At 39.0% G+C, this 22,324-nt stretch overlaps 1 protein-coding gene across 1 annotated transcript; it reads left to right on the top strand.

Annotated features, from left to right (window-relative positions):
- Window positions 1–1,303: 1,303 nt before the first annotated feature.
- Window positions 1,304–22,216, top strand: gpam (glycerol-3-phosphate acyltransferase, mitochondrial). The gene is made up of 21 exons (XM_023267482.3): window positions 1,304–1,484; window positions 5,694–5,830; window positions 6,007–6,126; window positions 6,538–6,611; window positions 7,558–7,671; window positions 7,941–8,090; window positions 9,158–9,257; window positions 9,766–9,902; window positions 10,708–10,807; window positions 13,381–13,593; window positions 13,837–13,950; window positions 14,204–14,289; window positions 15,203–15,315; window positions 16,516–16,586; window positions 17,088–17,355; window positions 17,626–17,783; window positions 18,046–18,123; window positions 18,304–18,441; window positions 18,562–18,751; window positions 19,005–19,063; window positions 19,202–22,216. The coding sequence occupies exons 2-21, from the start codon at window positions 5,747–5,749 to the stop codon at window positions 19,316–19,318; spliced, it is 2,484 nt and encodes an 827-aa protein (XP_023123250.1). The 5' UTR covers window positions 1,304–1,484; window positions 5,694–5,746; the 3' UTR covers window positions 19,319–22,216.
- Window positions 22,217–22,324: the final 108 nt, after the last annotated feature.

Here is a 22,324-nt window from a genome sequence, read left to right as displayed (position 1 = left end):
CGAAGAAATATGAATAAACTGGCAGTACCTGATAGGAATCAATATGAAAATCTATCAAAGGCTATTAAGTTGTAATATACTACATTGTTTTACCTAAGACACAAGTGAAAATGTGTCAGTTACACACATAAAGTGGCAGCCAGTTACAGCAGCTCTGACCCCTCTCTTTGTTAGTAGTGACCTTCTTGCACTTTGAGCTTTTCTTTACTGTTTTCTTTTCTATAGTAGACGCTCCAGCACATGTCCATTCCTTGGTGAGAAGCTGGTGAGAGTGCTGTTGTGTTTTCCTTACAATTTTTAGCACTTTGTTTTTAATATATTCTTACACTACCCTTCTAATATTTTCTTTAAGAACATTCACAAAAAATCAACCAAAACCATTTTTTGTGAATGTTCTTAAGAAACATTTTTAACATTTCTTTTTTCCACAAAAAAGGTTCAAAGATTTCCCAAAAATGTTGAAAATGTGGACATCAGAAGTTTCACCGTGAATTTTTTTTTTTTTTCCCCCCACATTTTCAAACTTTAAAACGGGTCAATTTTGACCCGCAGGACGACACAAGGGTTAAGATAAGATAAGATAAGATAAAATAAGTCCTTTATTTCTCCCCACGCCAGGGGAAATTTACATTGTTACAGCAGCTTATGTAGCAATAGACATAGTAATAGGAATAAAATAATAATAGAACAGTAGTCATAATATTTACAATATATACAGGGGTGAGAGATGAGGATGAAATAGTACAGTATTGACACACTGTAAGACAATGACAGTATAAAGTGGCTTAAAAAAATAAAGTTTAAAAGTGCAAAGATGTAGCAGTGCAATAATGTCTGTGCAAATTTTATGATTTCGGGTGGTAATGATATGAGTCCAGGTTATGTTAACATCAGCCAGTGATGCTGATGTTATAAAGTCTTACAACAGATGGTATGAATGACCTGCGATAGCGTTCCTTCTTGCAGGGTGGATGTCTCAGTCTGCTGCTGAAAGAGCTGCTTAAAGACCCCACAGTGTCATGCAGTGGGTGAGAGGGATTGTCCATGATGGATGTGAGCTTTGCCAACATCCTCCTCTCATGACATGACATGTAAGGTACATAGGTTCCAAATATTGATTATATATCTTTTGTGATTACTCTAAAATAATTAGAACATAAAAATACAATACAATACAATTAAATATAGGTCGATCTCTACTGTATGTGCAGTAAATTAGTGCTACTATATGCAGTGTTGGAGCAGTGCTGCCGTCTACTGGCTGCTGGTGGAACCGCACCTCCGGCAGTTGGCTGCTGGCTGTACCAAAACAGCGAGTGGTACATCCTCCTGTCACACATCCCGGTCTGTCAGAGCCGCGCCGTCCCGGTCCTCTGAGGCGAGCCCAGCTAATGCAGCTAATAGTCGGCGACGCTAAAAAACATTCACCGCTTTGTCGACGAGCTTTTTTCTGAGATATGAGTCAGCGGAACTCAATTTTCAAGGTAAGTGAAATTCCGTTTATCTCGCGAGTCCGGCTAGCTCCGGCTAATGCTACTAGCTTCCTCACCGGCGTGAACTGCTACAAACCCCTTCGTATCTTGTCATGGCGATAATAAAACGGTTTGCTAACACTAATTTACACGACGTCGTGGGCACAGTTGTGATTGGCGAGAGGTGCTTTGAATTCGAGTCGTTTTTTGTAGTGTAACCTCACATTAGCCGGTTAACTTTTCATTGACATTGAGTTCAAGAGGAGCTTCGGCAATGTGGGGGTTTAAATGTCTGCCCCACTGACATAAATGTTGTGTTACCCGTTTGTGTCTTTGGGTATCTGGTTAGCTTAATGGACTCCATTGTGAGTCCATCGTGAGTCACTTAAGCCCCAGTGTAAGATTTGCCTCATGTGGCTCCGGCAGCATCACGCCACGCAGTGTGCAGCCGAGAAAACAGCCCCAAGACACGCTTTAATAACTTGACACGAAATCTCCAAAAAGGAAAGCAGCTGGAGTATTTAACCAGATGTGATGGAGATGTGTGATTTAAGCAAACAAAACGGCGTTACTGTGCAACCATGCTAGACATGAGGCTGCCTGGTTTGGTGCTATTGTTGTCTGCTCGGCTAGTTATCTGCACTGCCCATCTGTCACAAAGAGACTTCTCCTGTTTGACCTGCTTATTGCAGACGGCTTGGAGCGTGTTAGACAGATTAACCTAGTCCTGGAAACTGAATGAACAGTAGAGGGTTTAAAAAAAGGAAAACAAATGTGATTCCTCTTGGTCTCCATATCCCACCTGTAAAAATGTGTTATTAATTTTAGCATGCCTTATTTTTTAAAATCTTAGGTATGTGTTTCTTAATTTAGAAATTAGAATCTGAATAAGATAATCAAATATGGATCTTGGTACAGTATGCACCTCAAAAACAGTTAGTACATTCCTAAAATAGTACACCACTGGAGAGTAACAACATGCATTATCTTATCGTATTATCTTATCATGCTGACATGCTCTTATGAATTGATATGATTTGAATTATAAGATAGATGATTTTTTTTTTTCTATTTGAAAATTAGAAAAGTGACTATCTTGGTACTTTATATGCCTCAAAAACACAATTAGTGTGATTCTGAAATATAGTAAAATAACAACATATGTTATCTTATTCTAATCTTATTGAGGTGACACACTTTTATGACTTGATATGATGTGAAAGCTAAGATTGATAGTATTTTTTTTTCTATTTTTAAGACTAGAAAAGTGACTATGATTGTAACTCTTTATCATCTAGTATATATCCTCATATTGAAACTTTAAGACTGCATTATGGCTATCTTCACCGGTTACTTAATCCCCTCCTGCGCCTCATTCTTCAACTTCTTTGTTTTGCTGCCAACAATGTCACCCCATCTACTGGACTACTCCCGGTCATTGACCCTTTTGAAAACCCAGCTTTTCCCCCCTCATCTGTGTGCATATCACCTACTACGACCGCAGCACTGCAAAAGGACAATGGCTCAAAGTTCATTCATCCATTGCTGGACACCAATTAGGCTGGAACGTGTTTGCCAAAAGGCCAGCATGTCTCCCGTCTCTCTCAGTCTTATTATTCACAGAAAGATGGAATTACACTCTCGCTCACACTGACACACATGCTGTACAGTGTTTGGTGTGAGAGCAGTCATTGATAAAATCACTCACTAACCCATTTCCAAACTAATCCGAGGCACTAACCGTAATGTTTCCTTTTAATTATCTTTGTACTCAGACTACCATAACTCTGAATTTTATTGTTGATGTGCAAATACTATAGCATTTGCTTGTATTAGCCATGATGATAAGTACTTGCTCGTCATTAAATCCTTGAATTATTGCTTCCAGTAATCTTGTTAAACTTCTGTTGAGCACATTTGATCAGATTGTTTGATTTTGATATTGCATCAAACATTTTCTCTCAGAAATTGGATTGTCTTTGCTTTGAAACTCCGGCTTGAACTGGCTTTTCAATTAACAACTAAGGGGAGTCCAGAGCTTTTTCTCCATAGAGGATGGTTCAGTGTCTGCCAAAGAGGTTATAGGTGCAATTGTTGTTTATTTACTCAAGTATGATAGACATTTTTGTTTATCAAATGGGTGGAAATAACAGGAAAATCCACAGATTTCTGTCAAATTAGTAACAGACTCATCACCTTACCTGTATGCGGCTAGGTCGTGTAGTGCATAGTCACCCCCCTCAAAGGCCCATTTTGAGTCTGCAGATCTGCACAAAACAGCAAAAACAGCCTATTGATTGCATGTTTGTGCATGTAAGCATCTTGACCTGCTCAATGACATCCATCTATGTCCTTATCCAGGTTTTAAAAAGCAAAGGTTATGCTGTTTATGGCCAGTAACAGACCACATCATACACCAGCTAAGAAGCTTTTTATTGTTTTATCCAGTTCTTATTCAAATCCTGATGTAGCGCATCTCTATTGTAATAGAAGGTTAACAAGACAGTAACCTATATAATGTGTGACCACTGATATGTAGCAAAATGAGGGAGGCGTTATTTTAGAGCGATAATAATTCACGTTTAGACAAAGTAATTCTCTTTAAATGTTAAAGAACTAGCTTCCCACTGTGCTATTTCTATTGATTGCCATTTTATTTAGTGAACATTTTAAACCATCTGTTGAGTTTAATACTTTATAAAGATTTCTTTGTCAGCTATCATCACTTCTCATATTTGCCATTTCTGCAGTGCCCACAACTATTAGGTTGGCTGCTTGACAGATTTTTGAAAATGGCCAAGCCCTCATGAAACCCAATGATTAATACTCCTGTTGTAATCTTCAGGTAGCTGTACTGGTTCTCCTGATGTGATGCACTGTAGTGCTGCACAGCTCGCTGGGAGATAAAACTGACATTTTGAATTCAAAGTATCAGCTGTTGACCTTCTGATAAAGTGGTGTGTGCTCACACAAACCGGCCGCCTTTGATAAACCGATCATTTCTATTATAAAGAAGACCTGAATGTCTAATGTGGCTGCTGCTTCTGAAGAAAAAACTTTTAATTACTGGACGCTGGGGGTTCTTTGATTGATATTAAATAGGGAGCAACTTTGCTTAACAGAGTTTATTTAAATTAAAAGTTTCTACTTGTTAAGCAAGATTGTTTTTGTCAGGTGAAATTGTTTAAGTTCAAGAGAACCTTTTTTAAAAGCAGATGAATAATCGTGATTGTGTGTATATGAGTGAGTTGTTTGTCTGAAGATGCTTGAGTGGCTTAGAAAAAGAGGAAGCTCTTGTCCTAAATGTGGTAAAAAATTAGGGAAGTAACACTTTGACTGAAATAATGATTATATATATATGGAGTGTGTATGCAGAGGAGACTAAATTGAATTAATCCAGAAATTTGAGTTGCACAGTAGAATTTTCTTTTTCTCACCTGACTGCTCCAAAAGCTTGTTCAGTGTCAGATTTTTGGGTGTTTACTTTCTGCTGTTGATTGTTTTGAGTAATTCAAATGTAATGTTGACATTACTCAGAAAATGTGGTCTAACCGGACTAAACGTGTTCAATGAACCCAGATAGGAGTGTGATATGGGAGGTGCCAGTGAGGCTGGTAACGTCGGATTCCTCATCATCAGTGCTAATGCAATCAAAATGCTGAGCCGACGCACCTTGTGACAACCTACATGCATACATTATAGCAGCATATTAAAGAGTGCTGAAGTTTTTTTTCCTATAAGATAATGTGTTAAAATTGGCCAAGATGTTTAAAGACAAAACATAACAGTAAAATCTATAAATCCTTGCTAATAACAACACATATCGAAACATTTAATGCAATTTCACGGTCGAAATGCAAACTTCCATTACATTGTGTTGTAAATATGAAGTCTAACTTCCTTAATACCCTCCTGTTTTTAACAGCTGGTTGAGCAACGGAACGAGGTGCTCGGATTTTGATAGGATTTCAGTGGGAGCTGGAGATCCCATTTCATTTTTTATCTGCTGTAATCTGTTGTCAGTAGTTTGTTAAGATTCACATCATTTATTTGAAGCACAATCTGGTAGATTTGTTTTTGCTAATCAAAATAATTTCTAATGTAAGGTAAATAAAGGGATGATAATGTTGATTAGAAAATGGACATGTGCATTTTGCCAAGAGTGATGGTTGCTGTCACATAATTTTAAAATGTGCCCCTGATGAAATTTTGTCTTGACAGCTTGCCAGCTAGTGGTGTGTGATCTGGAGGAAGAGGAAAGGACAGCAGAAACAATGGAGCTGTCCGATGGCTTGTTGCTGCAGGTCAACAATGGAGAGCAGTGGTGTAACCGGTGGAAACATCCCAATGAGGACTCGGTAAGACACGGACTCTGATCAGTCTTTGGCAACATCCTATAGGATCAGCGCTACATGTTTTGTCAAATTCAAGGCGATACATCTTGCTCACATGCGTTCCAAAGCACAGGTCCTTTGACGTGTTTGATCCTTTTTCTTTTACCCTAATTGATATTTGTGTTTGCATGTGTTTCAAGGACCGCAGCACCAGCCCTTCAGTCCTCCGCTGTGTGACCAGCACGTGGAAGGAAGGTCTGCTGAATAGAAAGAGGCCCTTTGTGGGACGTTGCTGTCATTCCTGTACACCACAGAGCTGGGTAAAGTTACACTACAGCTAACTCTTAACTTGAGTACGTTTGCTGAACAGTAGTCAGTACACGAGTATTATGTGTTCTAATGTAAAAGTTCACAAACAAAAACAAAGGCAAATATGTAGCATACACTCAGACAAAATATATTTATTCTGACTTTTTGAAGACACACAAAATCCACTTAAGTATAGTTTAACATGAAAATGTGTTGAATATGAATCAACCTCAACATTTTCTCTATATCCAATTGTAAGTTGATGCTTTGATTTGATAATTAAATAATATTGATACCTCATTTCAGGATATTTACTCCATTTGCAGAAGCTTGGTTGTTCCCTTAATATTTATGTGAGAAGGGTGGAAAAACCTACCTGGAATTTCTATTAAAGATGCTGCTAACACTGACTTTTGTTGCAGGAGAGACTGTTCAACCCCAGTATTCCATCTCTGGGACTGCGCAACGTCATCTACATCAATGAGACACACACTAGGTAAGCAAAGTAAAATCTATCGCTTCTCTTCCACAGTGTTTTCTCTAAGCAGTCCATTGGCCTGGCAACAGAGATATTATACGTAATATTCAACTTTTGAACTTAGATGTTAAGATGGATGATTTCCATGTTTTGCATTTGTCATTGATGACCCTTCCAGCTTGCGAACTCCTCCTGTGTAGCACAATCAATGGAGTTCAAGCAGGTATTAGCCTTCTTAAACCTGTGTATAATAAATGACTTTAAGTCAAGAGGACTGATCTGTGAAACAGTGGAAAGACAGATGAATAATTTAAAGTGTTTGTCAGTGGACACCGGACACATGCATCCAGTGACTGACCTTAGCAGGCAAAACTCAAGAACACACCATATAATACCTCAACCCAAAACAATATAAACACAGGTTTGGTGTAAATCCAGATGGTATGATTTTCCAAGGTAATCCTTTGAATATAGATACATTAATGATAGCTGTTTGCAAATGTGCTTCAGACTGCATGGGAAAACAGAAACAAGTTTAGATTTAGTTTTTATTCTGAATTAGCATGGGGACAGAGATGGACTGTCAGTTAATATTGTTAGTTCTGAGCTAACACTGTCAGAATTGTGTTATGTGTAAGCACAGCAAGGTGGAATAAAACTGACATTTGGACAGCAGTTGCCATTATTAAGAACGCTATGTGTAATGGATATGTCAGACTGAACTGCTCTCTGGTTCCTGAAGGTGTGTGAAATTACCAAGTGTGTAAGTCTTACAAGCTTTTAAATGAACGATTAAACCATGCCTTTTATTCTGTGTGTTTTTGTGCAAATTCTGTACAAAATGTTATTCTTTTCTTCAGTGTAGCCATGTGTATATTCTATTTGAGAACATGTTTTCTTATTTACATGTTGCACTTATCAATATATGTGAGTTTTATGTGGGCATCTGTGTGTTCTCCTGCAGACAGCGAGGCTGGTTGGCACGCAGGCTGAGTTATGTGCTGTTTGTCATGGAGAGAGATGTCCACAAGGACATGTTCACCAGGAACGTGGTGGACAATGTGCTCAACAACAGCAGGTAGAAGTCCATGTAACATGAGACATCTGAAGGAGCTGTAAACCATTACAAAGACTTATGTGCTGCCTTTGTGGAAGTACAAACCCAAACCTGGGTGATTTGACTGTTATTTAAGAATACAGGGACTGAAAGCATTTAAGTAGTTGGAGTGGGGATAAGGAATAAGGAAAATTTCAATAGAGAAAATGACATTCATATGTTTGGAATGATAGTGTCTGTAAGCTCAAAGACACAGCCTTATGTTTGTGCTCTGCTTTTGCTGATTGCAGGGTGGAGACTGCTATTGTGAAGGTAGCCACAGATTTGGATGCTGCAGCCAGCCAGTCTGGCCAGGAGCACAAAGCTGTCAGTAAAGTGAAGCAGAAAGCCAGGGCCTTCCTCCAAGAGATGGTGGCCAACATTTCACCAGCCTTTATCAGGTATTGACATTGTTTGTTTATAGGAATATCAGGAGAAATGTGTTCATCCCCAAAGAGAAATTGTCTTGTGACACTTCAATAATATTTAAGTTGTAAAATTATACAAGAATACCAGAAAGCATTGGGGCGAAGACTCTGGAGTCTCACAGTAACAGATTGGACAATGTCATGTGCAGTGACCAGGTTAGCAGAGAGGGATGTAAACAACCACCACGCTAGCATGTAAAAACTCCTCGGGTATGTAGTGTGGGTGTAGCCTCGCAGTTAACAGTTCAATATGTGGGCTGCAGATACATTCCTTCACAGTAATGTGACCAGGGCAATACTATTTTATGTTACTAAAAGCAGCAAGCCCCCTGCCTTTGTCCTTGCCACTTTCAGATGTATTCATGTCTGCTCTAACCATCTGAAATCTGTCAATAGTAATGATTGAATGTCAGGTAATTCCTGCAGCCATGTCTTTGTACGACATAACAGTACACTCACAGGAGTCCAATTGATTCTTCACTAGGGCTGTTAGCTCGTCTCTCTTGTGATCATGTAATCTCACTTTGCCCTTTGTGACAGAAGAGAGACACAGCTTCTGTGTACTCTTCTCCATCACTCTGTTGTCTGGATCCAGCTCTTTTCAGTCAGAGCTTCATCCCTCCTCTACATCCTCTGCTAGTCCTCCTCACATTTCTGCTGAGATGTCAGTTATTGTTGTTCTGGTCGCCGTGCTAGCCGGCTGGTTTCAGCACGAGCAGCTGGTCCCTGGTGTAAACAGTGTGTGCATGGAGTTGCTGGGCAACAGCAGCGCTGTTAAATGAATGATGCAATACATTAAAAATAATAAACAGCAAGCAAACAGCATGTCTAGAGATAACACAGCTCAAAAAGTCACTAGATTGTAGTGCCTTTTCCCAACCTTCTAGGGAAAGCTTCAGAGAACACCCACCATTAAACTGCAATGAGATTCCATTTACTGTAGAATAGAAGATTAAATATGTGCTCTGGAGTAGAGTCTACCTCAGCAGGATCTTGATTCTTAGTCTTTGTTCTCCGTCTCCACTTTTCTTTTTGTTCAGGCTGACAGGGTGGGTGCTCCTGAGACTGTTTAATGGCTTCTTCTGGAGCATCCAGATCCACAAGGGTCAGCTGGAAATGGTCAAGAAAGCTGCTACAGAGGTCAGCATCAACTACACACTAGAGAAAAATGCATTAAACTGTCAGAGCATGAGCTGCTACACAAAATGTGCAAGATTGTTTTTTCCATGAATATTATACATTTATTTCTGACACGTACAGTCATATCACAGCACATTTTACAAACTGACAATATTTTACATGCACATAGTCTTACACACAGATTGCTATGTGACCATTAGCCACTTCTAACCAGCTATTAGCAGAGCGGTTTTCAATATTGATCACTAGAGAGGCTTTAATGATTTAAATGTCTGTTAACTACAGATAAAGAAGTGCTGTACTGCACATAGTTACTTGCATATGATGTGGATGTAATGCATTGTCTGCTCTTTGCCAATATTATGAGAAATGTGGTTAATATTCAGTGTAACAGAATAAATTAGAAGACTTGATTTTCTGCTCCAGCAAATCCATCATCATCTTTTAACTGGTTTAAAGAAATTGTGTTTGTATTAAAAATCATATACTGTATGTCTTGTCTTTGCAGCAAAATGTGCCCATGGTCTTCCTCCCTGTTCACAAATCTCACATCGACTACCTGCTCATCACTTTGATTCTGTTCTGTCATAACATCAAAGCCCCACACATCGCTGCTGGGAACAATCTAAGCATTCCCATCCTCAGGTAAACAGACCACGAAGCCTTGTGTGACGATTCATCTGGCAATAAGGTGTATTTCTGCTTTGTGTAAGTGAGAAGATCCATTTGGTATCAGAAGACAGTGAAGTCACTGGAAGTATATTAGAGAGACAGGAAAGCTGGACTGTTGATTGTGAATGTGTTTCATCCTAATTTGCTTCAATTAGTGTTTGAGGTTGTATGACTAATTTTAAATAGCTTTGAAAATAATTGTTAGACCACCTGTTGTCTTTCTTTAAAAGTCTATACAACATGCCGTCAGTGTTGATCATTTTATTCAAGTATTATCACAGTGGATACGTAGTTACAGTCTTCTAATATTTCAATACATTGAACTGTAAAACTTTCAAAATTCACTCTAGATGCCTGGAAACATTTTTTGACTCACGATTGTTTTGTGCAAAGCTGTTTGTGTAAAGTCTACAGAGAATCCAACCTAAATTCTAGTTCAACAATGAATCATCTTTCCTTGTGAGTGTTGATTCAAGCTGTGCCTAGATAAAGGACAATTCATAATCTTAATTTCATAGACAGAAACACAGCTAACAGTATTAATCGATAAATAAATGCAACAAATGATCCCAATTTCTTAAGCAGCAGTGAAGTGACTCTGTTTAATCACAGGCACACTCTTATCCAGATCAGTGACCTTTGGTACTTACTGGACGGTCACAAATTAGAAAAGGCATTTACTGACCAGCAGTATGTTACATGTTTGTGATAAGTAAACTTTTGTTGCCAATGCAGGTGTGGTATAGTAGCTGCATGATAAAACTTTCTTTGTTTTCAGTACCTTGATCCGTAAACTTGGAGGATTCTTCATACGCCGGAAAATGGAGGAGACTGGGGATGGAAAGAAAGACATTTTATACAGATCACTTTTGCATGCAGTAAGTTGAAGTCCACAATAAGCAGACATTAAAAACTGGCCGTCTGCATGCTTTCTGCTCTGTGTGCTCTTTTCACTCTTGAGTGATGACAGAGTTAAAAGCCTTTGTTATATAATGTTGGTCCAGCTATTTTTTCCCTCTGTTCCTGGCTTTAATTTATAGTGAAGATTATAGCTGACTTTTACTCAGTATAGCGTTTAATCTTAGTTCTTAAGACGCCCCTGCAATCCTGTAACGTTAGCTGTCAAACTAAGATGGTATGTGGCTGCTTTTCTTCACTGTAGTGAACTAGATCCTTTCAATTTTAACATTGTGGGTAGTTTTATATATCAACTAACTTCTAATTAACTTGGAACCATTGTTAGTAATTTCAGTTTAAGTTTTTAGCATTGCATAATTAGTAGATGTGCAGTCTTGTGGTTATGTCCATTTGTTGGGTTACAAATGGTCACAGCTTTGTGTTCTGTGACTGCTGGAGTCCAGGCCAGGTCAGAGTAAAGCTCTGAAGGCGTAATAGTTTAAGTTAAGCACTATTTTTAAAGTTTTATGTTGACAATTTTAAAAGTAGTGTCAGTGCAAGCACCTAACATAGTTTATTGGCCAGTCATTTAACCCTTGACACTTACAGATTCAAATTCAGATTCAGAAAACTTTATTTGTCCCCAGGGGGCAATTAAAAAGGCACATGGAGCAGGCAGTGCAACAGTGACATAATACATACAGAAATACACTTAACCCCAATGTGTGTTTAATGTATCTATAGACTGGAAATAAGAATTTAAGAAATCTGAGAAGCTGAAATAATCTGAATTTTAAGCTTTTGTCAGCTTTAGTATTTGTGTACAAGCACATGAACCCTCTGAACCCCATTGAGTTCCTGGGGATTTTATTTGTTTCTGTTACATTTTTACTCACTGTGGCATCATTTTTCATTGCAACTTAAAATCCTGCCCCTCTATGGAAACAGCACAATTATGGCTAGAAGTAATGAGAACTGAAAAGATGTATAACAGCAGAAAAATAGAAAAAAACTGCAGTTGAATTTATTAGGTTATTTATTGTACCAAAATAGAAAAATGTACATTTTTGTGTTGATTCCAGTTTTTTCGAAGTGCTCACTGGTGTTAATAATACTGGAAAAACAAATGGTGGTTCTTCATACTACAGATAATTTACTTTGAACATTTTTAATTTGTTTCCATCCTTGTCGCCTATCTGCTCTTTGTGACTCTTTGTAAGCACAGCCTACGATTGTGCCAAGTTCAGCTTAAACGTCCCTGAACTTTCATAAGTAGCTCAAGGACCGTTGGAAAGTTTCAATTCTGACAAATCTTGTTTTTTTTGTTTTTTTTTAAACAGTTTCTTACTCTGATAAATGATACAATTGAGATTTTTTTAATAAGTTTGTGGGTTCAGAGAGTTAAGAGCTTGTTGCATTGGAATTTCAGTCATAATGTGCACCAACTAGTGTATGTTCTGGTTGACAATAAAGTGGCTATTCTATTAACAGTCTACTGCTAGTAAGAAAATCTGTAGGAGAACTGACATCAAGGACTTCTCAGGTGAATATTAACGCTTTGTCACCAAAGACTACTTGTAGCATCTCTCAACAACAACAGCGCTGTAAATGAGCATTCTACAAAATAGCAAGTTTACTTTGTGGATGTGATGAATTGTCAGAGTTGATCAGAGTTGCAAATTACTGTTAGTTTGCATCTTTGGAAGGAGTTGTGAATAATGAAGGCAACACAACCCTGTGCATTGTGCCTCTAAGATGAGCTTGCATTGTGTCCCCAAGATAAGAGTTGTCAGCTAAAGACATGAGCAGCTGTTAGAGATGATGAGCTGCAGCTTGCCCCATTGTATCAACAATAATTTACCTCACACCACACCCAACAGAGTACACAAGCTTGCCACTGCTATTGTGGAAAGGGGCACAAGTAATAGAATTTGGTAAAAGATGAGATTTTAATCTGGCATGCCTGTGTCACTTACAGAAAGGTAATTAGCCAAACTCCTCCACAGGCAGAAGTGCAAGCAATAAAAAAGCCATGTGCTGCTCTAACTCCACTTGGTCCCCTGCAAGCTGAACCTGGCTGTCTGTCCTCTTCACAGCTCATTCTGTTTGCTACAGCCCGGTCTATTTCCGGACAAGCTTCTCTTCTCTTCTCAAAAGTGCATAGCAGGAGACAGCTGTGTACACACTGTACTCAGGAGGATATCATCACACAGCATGGCCACCTTAGCATGTGGCTAGTTCCCTGCACTGTGTGTATCAGGGGTCAAACTGCTGGTTAACACCACACGCTTGTAACTGTTATTCAGCCTGCATCCCACATTAGCTACATAGCCTGGACTTCACTTGACTTCCACCCTGTAATGGATTCGATTTTGTGTTTTACAATATTGGAAATTTTCAGCAAATTAGATCTTTACCAAAAGTGTCCTGACCTTCACACACAACATCTGCTCATTTGTCTCGCTTCTGACACACAATGGCACCTTTTTTCATTCACCTTCATTGCACCCTTCTCACTTGAGCATTTCTATCTGTTTCATCCATCTTCCTCCAGTACACAGAGGAGCTGTTGCGGCAGCAGCAGTTTTTGGAGGTCTACCTGGAGGGTACCCGGTCACGCAGCGGTAAGCCGTCTCCAGCACGTGCAGGTATGCTGTCGATAGTGGTTGACACACTGTGCACCGGGTCCATCGCAGATGTGCTGGTGGTGCCAGTTGGCATCTCATACGACCGCATTATTGAGGGCAACTACAATAGCGAACAGCTGGTAAGCTCTTGGATGACTGTGTTGTTTGTATGAGCTTTTGCAACAAAGGTGCTTTCTTTTGTCATGTAAAAGTGCAAGAGAATAGAATGGAACATTATTTGGCTTTTCAATTTGTGACTTAATGAAGGAAGAAAATATTGTCAGACAAGAGTATTTTTGACACAACAGTCTTTTGTTTTGAGATAAACAGCTTTTATTGTGTTGTGTTGAGTCTAATCTGTCTATCTTCCTCTGTCCTTTTAGGGCAAGCCCAAGAAGAATGAGAGTTTGTGGGGAATAGCATGTGGAGTGTTCAGGATGTTGAGAAAGAACTACGGTTGTGTCCGTGTTGATTTTAACCAGCCCTTCTCCCTAAAGGTGATTGATCACAGATCTGTCTTGGTGTTTATACAACTAGAACTACAGCAATAATGGTTGATAATTCACTGGTGTTGTGTTGATTTCAAGTATTTGTCTTGATTTTCACACATTGAAAAGAAGTAAAAAGCCTCCATATTACAAAAAAATGAAATATATTACAATGAACTATGCTTTCATGGACCAAAAATGTTTGTTGCCAACCCCAAATCACTTCTCTGTTTGTAACGAACATTTTGTTTATCAAACGTAGGAGTACATGGACAGCCAGAGAAGCCGCCACATTCCACCACCAGTGTCCTTGGAACATAACTTGATGCCCACCATTATTTCTGCACAGTAAGTGCAAACACACATTCCCCACTTTCAGTATCTCCTCACGTGCCCAGTACTTGTGCACCAATCCGCATTCCCACATTCTTAAATGTTGCAGCCTTCATGTCCAAACTCGATTTCTCTGTTTTTTTGGGTCTGTTATTTGACATCTGAGAGCAGCTCTTCAAGTTAGCGCTGCCAGGGGTCACATGAGTTCAAAGCTGTCCCTTCATAATAAAACTGATACTGTCATGCAGCACTTTCACAAGGACAACTGCAGTCTATCCCAGCTGGTCTGGAGTCACAAGTTCAAGATTTATGCCGACAAAGGGGATTCAAGCCCACTTCTGCCCTTTAGCATACAGACTGCACTGAATAATATTTCAACCTCTGCATGACGATTAGTAGCCTGGTCATGTCTTGATAATGGCGTGATTGGCTGAGACATGTAGTGATTACACTTTAAGCCTGGAGATACAAGAAAAGAGTAAAAGTGGAAGAACTAACTCAGGGTCAAGGAAACTTTATGATAGCATTTAGTAAGATGTTAACTTAAGCTCACATTTATTCAACACTAATGGCAGATTATTTGCAGCATAAAACCATGAACCAAAAAAGTAGCACACAGGGCAGGCTTAAGCACTTCTGTTTCTTTCTTATCTGCAATCATGTTGTGGTATTGTTAACTATCTTGTAATAAGTGTGTCCACTTACCTTTTGTATCATGCTTTTCAGTATCGTGTGTTATTTTGCATAGATTCAGGTCTCCCTTGAAATGTGATCTTAATCTCAATGGAACATAACATTAATAAATAAAGTGTATACATACATATACAGTTGATTTTAAGTCCCTATTGAATACTGCTGTCTTAAAGTATGCAAACCATTTATGCCATAATAAAACACACATGTTGGGTTGTTGTAATTGTTCTTCCAGGCCTGATGCTCAGCTGTTTGAGGGGCAGGAGGAGGAGCAGATGAACAGAGAGTTGCCCGATGACATGTTTCGACGGCAACTTATCAACAACCTGGCCAAGCACGTCCTCTTCAGTAAGAGATTCACAACCCCACAGACAGTGGATTTATTGCAGCCTATCTATAGCCCTGTTGGAGCCTCACCAGGATTTTCCAGTGAACTTCAAAGTCATAGTGCATTTAATATTTTTAGTTTGTAGTATAGATAGACATCAACTAAGATGCGTCATTACCACACCACTCAGTCTTCCAACCCAAATGCCACATTCAGCTATATGTAATATGAGACTATTTACTCATTCACATCTCATTAACTAAAAATATCACACCATGTGTTCTTTTATCTTTATGCGCTAGAGTCTCCTTTTCATCCTGTGTTGAAGGTGCACCTGCTTGCCAAGGGAGCACTCATGAAATGCTATCCATCATGCTAATTGAAATCCAACACAACACAGCGCAGCATCAGTCCATCCGCTCCACATCACTCAGGGTGTTTTGCCCCAGGGTAGCACTACAGAAACCGGTTCTCCCCAGCTCATTCAGCTGCATTCTCCTACGCTGGCCTTTTTTTTTTTTTTTACCTCCAGCCAATCACAGAGCCTCCAGCTGGATGGCATGTTGTTTTTAGCCAATAGAGAGAAGGGGAGGATAGAAACACGGAATGCAGTACCAGTTTTGGCGTTCACAAATGCTTTACACCTCTAGGTTTGAACTACGCTGGAGATGACCTCTAGTAACCTTTGTCGTCAGACACATACACACACACATTATTTTGTCAGAATAATGTGTTATTAGCAGAATAGCTTTTAACTCTCATTAAAAGAGACAATTAATTGTATATAATTAAAAGAGTATACAATATATATTTAATATTTTGTTTCTTGATCAAGGCAGACAGCCAAGTGCTTGCTTTGTAGTTCTATAAAGTCTTGACCTCTGTAATGATTAAACTGAATCGACTGTAACCTATTTTTAAGCCAGCAAGCTGCCAAATGTGATGAAAGTTGTTGAATTTAATGTGTTTTATTACAGCTTATTGTTAGTCATAAATTGCCATCATAATTTCTTCTTGTTAATGTTTTTCACATTACTGTTACTGTCATGAAGATATATAATGAATTACAAATGCTGCCATTTTCAGTATTGCAGAGGTGTTCAGCTAAAATTGAGGTTTGAGCTCAACCGAACTTACTGATCAGTTAGAAACATCTCTGCTTTAATATTTGTATCCTTTCGTTGTGTGTTGCTCATTATGTCATGTTTGTGTCTCCACAGCGGCTAATAAGTCGTCAGCGATCATGTCGACGCACATTGTAGCCTGTTTGCTGCTGTACAGACACAGACAGGTGAGTCTGGCTTCTCTCTCCATCACCTCCTCTCTCTCAGTGTTTTTTTCTCTGCATGTTGTACAGTTCTCTATTTTTCTTTTTCTGTTCCTAAACTTTCTATACCTCCTCCAGTTTTGTCTCATCTTTTTTTTCTTGTCGTTTTGCATCCTACACATATACTTCTTCTCTTAAATGTCATATAAATCCACATCTTTGTAATGTATGTCTCTCTGTTAAGAGACCTTGGTCTTCTGCATCCTCTCTCAACATCTCTGTTCATTAAAGGTGTGCCTCTGCCCTCTGCAGGCAAACTGATGTAAATGGGTGACAGTGGAAAACCAGTTAAGAAACTGTCTCTCCTGATATATTGTTCCGTACAGCACATAACGGCATTACAGCTTATTCTATCATTTTGCTGGCTTTCCTGATTTTTTTTCTTTAATTAGGAATTGGTTTATTGAGTTGCTGATTTCTGAGCTTGTTTTTTTTTTTTTTTTTTTTTAATCCACTTTGCTTCAGGGGGTGGTGCTGTCCAAGCTAGTGGAAGACTTCTTCAACATGAAGGAGGAGATCCTGTCCAGGGACTTCGACTTGGGCTTTTCGGGAAACTCTGAAGATGTGGTCATGCGAGCCCTCCACCTCCTGGGAAACTGTGTCAATGTGACCAGCAGTGCTAATCGCAATGGAGAGTTTACTGTTGCACCCAGCCAGACCGTACAGGCGCTTTTTGAGCTCAACTTCTATAGCAACGGCCTTTTCCATGTCTTCATTTCGGATGCAATCATTGGTAAGTTGAGCCAACATTTTTATGGTTGTATCACATATTTTTGGTCATGTAGGTGCATTACTCAAACAGTCCTCTCCTAAGTTTCATAAAGTGCTATGAGGAAAGCTTGAATATTATTATTTTAAAATAAGTTGTTCGATATTTTCAATCACTATTCATGGCTATATTCTTGTAATATGTTGTGGATACATTTTACTGTTGAAAATGGGTTAAACCATTCCAAACTTGGAGATTTTCTCATAATTTCTATCTTTTGTCATTTTTTTCCAGCCTGTAGCATCCTGTCACTACAACGCGAGCTCGTCATGGAATCTGAATCTGATCAACAGCCTGACGGTCTCAGTAGTCTCCTTCTTAGTCAGGAAAGACTGATCCGCAAGGCTGCCAGTCTCTCCCACTTCCTTATCAATGAGGTCGCTGTTGCACCAGTAAGTTCTGGATATTGTCACCATCTTTCCAGACGTTGCGCTGTACAAAATGAGTCTAACAAGTAATAAGAGGAACTTTATGGAAGCACTTCACATAGTGTTTCACATTGCTATTTCCCTCTGAAGTGAAATATAAAGAGACTTTAATAAATGGGCTCCAGCAAGAAAATAAAAACAATGACCAACACATGTCAATATTAGATTTACAGATTACAGATTTATTTCATTGATTTTTTTTCCTCACTCCTCCTTTGTCCCACAGCCCTGTCAGACGATCTACCAGGTTTTCCACGATACAGTGACCCGGTTGATCCAGTATGGTGTTCTTTATGTGGCAGAGGTGAGTTTACAAACACAAACTCAGCTGCTGGTGGAGAAAAATGACACCGACCATGATGACTAAAGGAGGAAGTTGACTCAAGCTCAGCATCTTATAATGTGCTGTTAATTATAATCACTTATCAGCAGTGGGATTTTCCCAGGGCCCAGTTGATCTGATTTATATGTGTGTGTGTGTCAGGAGGACCAGGAGGAACTGAGCCCGAGTCCTACTGAGGAAACTTGGCCCAAAAAGTTCTCTGAGCCTCTTTCCTGGAGAAGTGATGAAGAGGATGAGGACAGTGACTTTGGAGAGGAGCAGAGGGATCGCTACCTAAAGGTCTAGTTTAATAATACTTATCCAAACGGACTAATCTGAACTTAAATAATAATAATAGATAAAACAATTCACTCTCTGACTTTCTCCTCTTTTTGTTTGCTTGTTTTTGTTGCCGATCAGGTGAGCGTATCTGCAGAGCACCAGGAGTTCTTTGTCTTTCTTCAGCGACTGCTCAGCCCAGTGCTGGAGGCCTACAGTGGTGCCGCAATCTTCGTCCACAGCCTGAGTCAACCAACGGCTGAGTCGGACTACACACAGAAGCTTTTCAGATACCTGCTCACTCGCACAGAGAGAGGAGTGGCTGCTTATGGTACTACTGCAATATTTCCACACATGCTATACAAATAAACTGTAGTTCTAGTTTCAATCGGAATAAGGAAATCAAGGGTACAATTGGGTGTTATTATTTTGAGAATATGAAAAAGCTTTATTTAAACCAGTACTGGGAAGTAATCTTATATTCAAGAATCTATTAACTAGTAAAGACTTTTGTACATATAATGACGTCTGTGATTCATATAGATTATTTGACTACCATATAATCTTATTCTCTCCTTTTTCAGGTGAAAGTGCGACTCATTACCTGGTTAAGAACACCGTGAGGACATTCAAAGAGCTCGGGGTGAGTGCGTATTGAAATTAAATTGTGGGCTAAATGTATTTAAACTGAGTTTCTCATGACATCTGTAGGGTTTGGATGGTCCACAGAGTACCCCAACTGGAGTTTAATTGTTCCCCCTGTCTTGTAATTATTCTCTAGGTCCTAAAGGAGAGAAGAGAGAACAAGGTGACCACTCTGGAGCTAAGCAGCACCTTTCTACCTCAGGCCAATCGGAATAAACTCCTGCAGTACATCTTGGGTTTCACCCTGCTGTGACCAAGACACCCTCTAGCCCAGCTCAGACCCCAGGCTCCTTCCAGTAAAGGGCTTCTACTGGTTACTTCTAAACAATCCCAGGTGCTACTCTGTGGAAAGCTTTACCAGGAAGTGCCTTCATGTAAAAGCCGCTAACTGTTAGCTGTTAGCCGGAAGAGACTTGAAGCCAGTCTTCCCTGTTTTTTGGTTCCAGTCTCTGACTCCCTGTCTTAGAACTGTGCAGCTGATTAAAACACATGTATTGTTCTTTGAAGAGATACCTCTAGGGAACACCCTTTCTTTGAGAACTTTGCCAGTAACATCAAAAGGTTGTAATATGATCAAAATTTTAATCTCTAAACTGATACGCTCAAGCAGGTTAGAAAATGTTTCACTTTTACAGCAATCCGAACAAAGCAAGCTGCCTTTCATCTATACAAGTGAACAAGCAAAATATGCATTGTAAAACATAACCAACACTCTTTCTGCTTGTTTGTAAAACTGCTGTACTCTCCAGTGCACTCTAGTATCATTCAGTAGAAAAAATGTGAAAATGTAGTTTGTTGAAAGGCTTATTTTTAAACAAATTTCTGTACATAATTCACAAGGACAGTGTCTCTCATTTCTATACATGCGCTGTGCTGTCATCAAACTGAGAGATACAGTCTCCTTGCAAAATGTGTACATATCCAAATTTTCATAAATTATCTGTATAAATCTAATTCTGCGTTGTGTTAAGGTCAGTTGCTGTTTTAAGATATCAAAACAGTTCAGACATTCAAAAGTACCTGCTCAGCAAAAGCAATATGTACCCTGTTGGAAGTCTGGCCCAGTCGAGGCCAAAATCACATACATCTACAGTTAAGTGCATTCAAACCACTGATAGCTAAGTGCATTCAATTACACTTTTCATCTTGTTGAAAAGTGACCTTGATCTCTGTTTTTTGCGTAACACCTTTCAATTTTCAATGAATGTTACATAGCACAGTACTTAAAATACTTAATACCAGCCATCACATCCACTTACACTGAAATGCAGCCAGCTCAGACACTCTTTAGTCTTGCCTTTCAGGGAAAGCAGATGTTTGGGATTACCACCTTTATTTTCTGTATTATAAACACACTGTATAAAGCCTTTATAGCACTGCTGCTGAGGGGGCTCTTTGCTCCAATAGCTGGGCATTTACTAGACAGAAGTACTGCATAGCGTCGTAACAATAAATGGTACATATCCACTGTGTAACCCACTTGAACAGGTCCCGTCTCTGAAAGTCGGTTTTTTGTGAGAACAAAATCATAACAAGGAACTTGTTGAGAACGGAGGAAGACATTTTTCTCCTGTAATGAAGAATGCTGTAACAATCTGAACACCAATAATACAATCATCATCCACTGCCAGGTTTAATTCATTTCCTTTGAATTTCCAGCATCAATTGGTTACTTTCCAAAATCAATTAGAAAATGTGTTTTAAACCACCAGTAATTAGATCCTGATCATTTCAATTTTTACTCCAAAATGCAGATGTCAAAACATTACTGTCAGACAGGAAGGGAATAAAACTTTTGCGGCTGATTATGGAACTCAAAAAGCGAAGTACAACACACCTGATAGTGAAACCACACTGTGCTGTACCTGCTGGACATTTACAAGTTTTCAGTTCTGTTTGTAAAATAGCCTCACAACACAGGAAGTCAATATTTAGGTGTAATTCAGAATCTAAATACATACATGAACATAAATGTACAACATCTCACATGTTTGTGTATGAATGTGCACGCCTGGTAGCGAAAACGGGAAGGAGCATGTTTGAGAGGGTCAAAGGAAGTTTGGTGAATCATCGTCATGACTGGAGGGATTCTTAACCCAATTTTAAGGCTGATAGCGTGAAAAAACTGATCATCTGTCAGGGCATTAAAAAATGGGAACTGGGTGTCCGATACGTAGGATATGTTTCAATGAATGTTTATATTGAAAGACTTTTTGACAATGGTCAGCAACACTACTTGGTACAAATTATTTAAATGCTCTTTTCTCAACATTCAGCTTTATTTAATGTTAAAAATCGGCATATGTGAATGCAGTTTGTCAAAAAAAATGTATAAAATTACCCATAAATGGTGAAAGTTAGTTGTTGTGGATTGATGAAAGACACTCACAGCATGTTGAAGAACAGAAAATTATGTTACCCGAATGGGAATTTGATGTTTAAGGCAACTCTGAGCCCACAATCTGTGTACGTCCCTCACAGCAGGACCCCTCCGCCAAAATTCAACCACTGTTTGTACTGTACTGCATGTTTCCTCTGGTCGCCTTTAATCATCGACTCGTCAGCGTGAACTCTGCTTAACATGAGAATGATGTTTTACAGTCTAGTGTGTGAATTGTGTTGAACAGAAAGATAGTCGTATGTGTAGGAGATAAAATTTGTTACCTCTTGAATGTATCTCATCTGTCCCTGAAAAGGTCAATGTGATATTGTAGAATACTCAATGGAATCGGTACAGATGTGATAAAAGTTTTTTATGAACTGCTTGTGGGAGTTGTTGCTACTGAAGCTGCGTTAACGACATCCCACTGCTCTGTGTAACGTCGTAGGATTTAAAAAAAATAACAAAACATGCCTGTATCTGGGGAGCAGGTGCCTTTTTAATGCACTGTAGTGTTCTTCGGTTGTGTTTTTTGTTCTCTTTTTGTGCATGTTAACAGCTGTTATTTCATGTGGGAATCCAAAAGAGCACTGTAGATTGTAACTTAAAAACAAAATACACAAGTGGAGAGAATGTGTTGTTACTATAAGAAGAATCACCAGCTACTTTAAAAAAAAAACAAAAAAAAAAAAACACTTTTTTTGTTCTTGCTATATCGCAGTGAAGCACAATTGGCATAGATTTTCTTCTTAAATAAATGATAGATTAACAGTGGTCTCATGTTTTTATTTATTTTCAGCGGGGGACGGGACAATAGATGTTTGGGTATCAGAGTCTGTATCTTAAGTCAAGCCAACATTATATAGCTCATTTAAAACA

The sequence above is a fragment of the Amphiprion ocellaris genome, chromosome 18, assembly GCF_022539595.1.
Source record: "Amphiprion ocellaris isolate individual 3 ecotype Okinawa chromosome 18, ASM2253959v1, whole genome shotgun sequence".
Classification (NCBI taxonomy): Eukaryota; Metazoa; Chordata; class Actinopteri; family Pomacentridae; genus Amphiprion; species Amphiprion ocellaris.
This window is presented reverse-complemented; position numbering and strand designations above follow the sequence as displayed.

What these genes read in the sequence shown, in the direction of transcription:
- gpam (XM_023267482.3), top strand. Translation starts at nt 5,747, where the DNA reads ATGGAGCTGTCCGATGGCTTGTTGCTGCAGGTCAACAATGGAGAGCAG. An exon ending in TCAAGAAAGCTGCTACAGAG is followed by an intron (nt 9,258 to 9,765) that starts GTCAGCATCAAC and finishes TTGTCTTTGCAG; the next exon opens with CAAAATGTGCCCATGGTCTT. An exon ending in GAGAGGAGTGGCTGCTTATG is followed by an intron (nt 18,752 to 19,004) that starts GTACTACTGCAA and finishes CTCCTTTTTCAG; the next exon opens with GTGAAAGTGCGACTCATTAC.